The sequence below is a fragment of the Labrus bergylta genome, chromosome 7 (assembly GCF_963930695.1).
Source record: "Labrus bergylta chromosome 7, fLabBer1.1, whole genome shotgun sequence".
Taxonomy (NCBI): Eukaryota; Metazoa; Chordata; class Actinopteri; order Labriformes; family Labridae; genus Labrus; species Labrus bergylta.
This window is the reverse complement of record NC_089201.1, coordinates 30130819-30136428: the sequence shown is the minus strand read 5'-3', so window position 1 is coordinate 30136428 and position 5610 is coordinate 30130819. Positions and strand designations below refer to the sequence as shown.

At 37.7% G+C, this 5610-nt stretch overlaps 1 protein-coding gene across 1 annotated transcript; it reads left to right on the top strand.

The window, feature by feature from the left end:
• Positions 1-1239: 1239 nt before the first annotated feature.
• Positions 1240-4373, top strand: tmem60 (transmembrane protein 60). The gene is made up of 2 exons (XM_020655109.3): positions 1240-1414; positions 1643-4373. The coding sequence occupies exon 2, from the start codon at positions 1704-1706 to the stop codon at positions 2106-2108; it is 405 nt and encodes a 134-aa protein (XP_020510765.1). The 5' UTR covers positions 1240-1414; positions 1643-1703; the 3' UTR covers positions 2109-4373.
• Positions 4374-5610: the final 1237 nt, after the last annotated feature.

Below are 5610 nucleotides of genomic sequence, written 5' to 3'. Positions count from 1 at the left end.
TTTAAAAACGTGCGTTATTAATTCTGTTTTAAAGCAACTGTTGTATTATTCATGGAATTTGAATATTGCCATATGTTGAAGGATTTACTCAAACAATGTGCATGATTTGTCATTGAAAAAAGGAGATCTAAGGTTGTAGTTGGATTCAATTTTACAGTTTAGTCAAGCTCCGTTAGTCCACCTAGATTTAGGATTTAAAAAATACTGAGCACCCCAGTCTCACCTCCCATCAACAGATTAATACGCTTTAACCAGACACCAGAAAGAGCGATGATTCTTGGTACTCTAAATTGAGATTTCCAAATATTGCCCATCACTAATGTCTCATTAATAAAACCCTCTTAAGTTGAGTTTTAACATTTATTATGAACCACAGCAATCCTAACTCAAGGTCTACTTGTTCAGGTTTATGTCAGAGCTCTCAGTCACAGTTTGTGAATTTTGTCACAATATGCAGATATCTGTGCTGTTATTGGTAAGATATTTAGTAAATGAAACTTACTTAAAGTTTGTATTTATTTTGTGATAAATACCCAAAGATTGCTAAACCCAGATTTTCAGAATAAAAGTGTTGATGGCCTGAACGCTGTGTTCTAAATAGTAGCTTAGTTAACTAATGCTTAATGTTTAAAAAGAGGAAACAGAAGGGAAGCAAGTATCTTTCAAAATAAAATCATCCAGTGTATTGTTTTGAAAAACACAAGATTCACAAAAAAGGAAAACACCTAAGAGGCAGATGTACATTGTGGACAACCTGAGTCAATGTATAGGCTATGAGGATGGAAGGAGGCTATTGGTATCAGTATTTTTATTTATCATTTATCAATATAGCAGATAGATACAAATATATAATATATATATATAAATAGTAATATAATATATTTATAAAAAATATATTTTATAAATAGTAAATAAATAATAATAGTAATAAAAATATTAATCAAATAGAATAGGAATGTAAGTAAGATTTCAATAATAGGTACAAGAAATATTTACACGAATAAGAGTCAGATGGAATATATACACACATTGTATTTATTTATTATTATTATTTTTATTATTTATTTTATTTTTTGCGTTTTTCTTTCTCTTTTTTGTGTTTAAGTTTTTAATCTTTGTTTTGTTTTATTGATTTGTCTGTTAATCCACTTGCTCCACACTCAAGTCCAGTAGGTGTCGATGCACCTTCAAAGCTGGTTTGTCAAACGCCAACATAAAATCAAGAGAAGAAGAAAACGGCACCGCAGAGCCGGAAGTGAACAGTTGCAGTTGCCGATGACAACCGCTGCTTGAAGTAACAGACTGGAAAGAGCTAAGAGCTAAGTTGTCGCTTTAAACGAGTGACAAATAACGAAGTTGTTAGTTTAAGAGTTGGGATAGTAATAGTTGCTCCTTCCTGTCCCGAGTCGACTTGGTAAGACTTGTTTTTTCTCTGTATGTGTTCATAAGTTTGGGTTTCACAAGCTAACATCCGGGAGCCTCAGGTCTGAGTAGAAGAAACATCAGGAGGATTTCTGAAGCCTTGTTGTCTTGTTGTGGGGATTTTAATGACTGAATCAAGTTAACTCTGTGGGATATGACATTTAATGTATGATGACAGTGGGAATGTGTCTGCTGTGTGATTTAAATTGTGTATTTTCAGATCCCTGTGGTCCTCAGTCTCTCCTGTTGGGGGTCATCGGCTCTGCGCCTGTCCTCTGTAGATGAAGATGTCCCTGGCCCAGCGAGTCCTCCTCTCCTGGATCTTCGCCCTCATCTTCCTCATCATGCTCGTCCTCAAGCTGGACTCTAAGATCCACTGGAACTGGTTTCTCGTCTTCCTCCCCGTCTGGACCTTTGACACCATCCTCATCCTCATGCTCGTGGTAAAGATGGCGGGACGCTGCAAGCCTGACTTTGACCCCAGGGACGGCGAGCAGAGTCTGAAGAGGAGGCTGTGGTATCTGACGGCGCTGCTGCTGAAGCTGGCCTTCTGTCTGACTCTGTGCTCGCACCTGGAGAGGCTCTTTGAGACGTGGGTCAGTGTTGTGTGTGTGCCTCTGTGGGTGCTGCTGGGGGGGGCACTGGTGGAGCTGGGACACAGTGTTTTCCACTACCGGAGGGACTGAAGCAGAATCACCTGCAGTGGAAAAACTTATAAACTCCAGCGTCTCTGATTTAGGATGCACCAACCCACCCGGTGGATTGTCATCAGGAAACATATGACTTCATACACTTGGATGGAGTTTCAGTAGGTCCCGATTGATCCAAACATCAAAACTGTTTTTGTTTTGGGATAACAAACTGTTTAATCTGTAAGTCACACATCGGGTTAGGAGTGTTTAATAAGTTCTACACGTTGTGGAGAAAGTTGGAGCGGTGCATCCTTTTCTCTCACCACACTAAGAAGACTTGTTCAAACTGCATCTTTGTGAATGTTTCATGTGCACCACTCATTCATAGAATTAATATTATTTTTCTGCAAGAATTAAGAGTGCCTTTTGTCTCTCACTTTAAAATCACCACATGTACACACGGGTGAAGTAACGTTGTAACATTGGTTTTAGATCTCCACTAGCTTGCACTGTGAGCCATATTAAAAAATGAAAGTACAACACGTACCTTTTTAATGCTGTAAGAAACTTCAAAACCCCTCATGTGTCATACAGTCCACCTGTATTTAAGATTTTAAAAATACTGAGCTCCCCATCAGCAGATTAATACGCTTTAACCAGACACCAGAAAGAGCGATGATTCTTGATACTCTAAATTGAGATTTCCAAATATTTAGTCTACAAATATGTCTCATTAATAAAATCCCCTTAAATCAACCACAGCAATCCTAACTCAAGGTCTACTCGCTCAGGTTTATATCAAAGCTCAGAATATGCAGATATCTGTGCTGTTATTGGTAAGATATTTAGTAAATGAAACTTACTTAAAGTTTGTATTTATTTTGTGATAAATACCCAAAGATTGCTAAACCCAGATTTTCAGAATAAAAGTGTTGATGGCCTGAACGTTGTGTTCTAAATAGTAGCTTAGTTAACTAATGCTTAATGTTTAAAAAGAGGAAACAGAAGGGAAGCAAGTATCTTTCAAAATAAAATCATCCAGTGTATTGTTTTGAAAAACACAAAATTCACAATGTTTATTTGTCAGGACTCAGGTTAGCATATAGCAACCAAATTAGCATATCGCATTTCCCATGTGTTACATGGATGCTGATGTTTCTATGTATATGTTTGTTTTCACTACAGATTCAAACACAGCCATTTAAAAGTGAACCACAGGTTAAATATTGGACGCATTAAAGGCTTTATGTGATTGTTTTGATCCAGCAGATGTCGCCCTTGAGCACCAGCATGAAACCAAAACAACTCGCGCTGCATTGTTGTGTTAGCATGCTAATGCTAGCGATCTTTATTACGCTGGTATCTTCACACTGCATGTAAATGTACCTGAAATGAGCGTGATCTAGAAACACAGTTAAGCAGTGAGTACAGTATGTTATTCTTCTTTTCTCTAGTCCCTCAATTAAACAACTTTTATACACGAGGGGAGGAGTCAGCCGGCCGTCCTGGCGATGTAAACAAACTGAAGATAGGACTCTGAAAACTCTGAAAACATCACAGACAGTGGGACTCGGGTGTTACACCCATTGTAGACAGAGTTATTTTCAGAGGAGATACTTGATTTCTATTGAAGTGTGAAACATCACATATAAAGACTTTAAAGTTTGATCTAGGAGTTAACATGAAAAACGGACGCCTGGTGCAAATCTTTTTAAATCGTTATTTTACAAAGAAAGGGGGCTTACGGCAAATATTAGCTAAATGGTCAACAGCATCACCAAACAACCCAACCCTAATCAGTAACTCCTTCTCTACTGTCCCTCTAAACTGCAGTTTAAAAAAAATATCCTTGGCTGTGTGCAAAGTTGGGATTCTCTGTCATAAACAGCTGCTGTTAGGATTTCTTTAACCTGTGATCACATTCTTTTTTAAGACCGTTATTGCATATATAAACCATTATTTACAATATGTCACACCCTGCCTGCACTATTCTACATATTTAGCACTTTGGCATCTTTTAAAAACCTGAGTTACTAAACCAAAATCTTCCTCTGCGTCGACTTAAGCCACCAAAGAAGCTAAAACTGATCTTATTAAAACTGTAGTGATGACATGCAGGAGACAAACTCAAGTCGATATTTTTGAACCATTTATTGAGAGGTTCTGATCAAGAGTATAAATCACACTACCAAGTCTTATCTTAAGAAATAAAATGTATTTACAACAATTTTTTTTCACATACATTGGTTTCAAATAAAAACAGACGGTAAATGATATAAATAAGTTCTATGGAAAATAAAACTTGTCTTACAAAAAATATATGCAAATTTCTGTATACATTTTCTCACATTGGTGCTAATAACATCTATACTGTACAGTTTTGGTACATACAGTATCATTTACAGCCCTGTGTGAGTCAAACCACTTCCAGTCTGAAAACAACTACTTTTTTTTGCCAAGATTTTCTGGAGTGTTATAAACAACAAACTCCCATCGAGTAAAGCAAAAAACGGCAAAGAGCATTTCAGAATCAGCCCCGGTGACGTGCTGAAATGTCGGATACAGTGAACGTAAAAATTTCCTATCGCAGGTAGCAAGGATTGGTTGTTTTCAGATCGGTTAGTCCAGTACCTAAAATAGGATTCTTCCAAGAGAGAAGCTAAGTAGTGCACAGGCACTGACACATGGGGTCACATAACATTTTTATATAGAGCCTACATTACATTCGCTAACAAACGTGAAGTGAGCTACTTAGCTTACATTCTTAGGCACTGATAAAATACTTGGAGAGTGCATCCTCTTTTTCCCTGCGTCATTGGACTTAAAGGCTTTATATGCCAGCATGAAACCAAAACAACTCGCGCTGCATTGTTGTGTTAGCATGCTAATGCTAGCGATCTTTATTATGCTGGTATCTTCACACTGCATGTAAATTTACCTGAAATGAGCGTGATCTAGAAACACAGTTAAGCAGTGAGTACAGTATGTTATTCTTCTTTTCTCTAGTCCCTCAATTAAACAACTTTTATACACGAGGGGAGGAGTCAGCCGGCCGTCCTGGCGATGTAAACAAAGTGAAGATAGGACTCTGAAAACTCTGAAAACATCACAGACAGTGGGACTCGGGTGTTACACCCATTGTAGACAGTCATGACTCACAGAGTTATTTTCAGAGGATATTCTTGATTTCTACATTTAAGTGTGAAAAATCACATAAAGACTTTAAAGGCTCATATCTTCAGTTTGTTTACGGCGGCTGACTCCTCCTCTCGAGTATAAAAGTTGTTTAATTGAGGGACTAGAGAAAAGAAGAATAACATACTGTACTCACTGCTTAACTGTGTTTCTAGATCACGCTCATTTCAGGTAAATTTACATGCAGTGTGAAGATACCAGCATAATAAAGATCGCTAGCATTAGCATGCTAACACAACAATGCAGCGCCAGTTGTTTTGGTTTCCTGCTGGTGCTCAAGGGCGACATCTGCTGGATCAAAACAATCACATATAAAGCCTTTAAGTGTGTCAACAAAGTAATGCACCCGCTCGTCAATTAT

Excerpts from the sequence above, each read along its gene's own strand:
- tmem60 (XM_020655109.3), top strand. The coding sequence starts at position 1,704 with ATGAAGATGTCCCTGGCCCAGCGAGTCCTCCTCTCCTGGATCTTCGCC.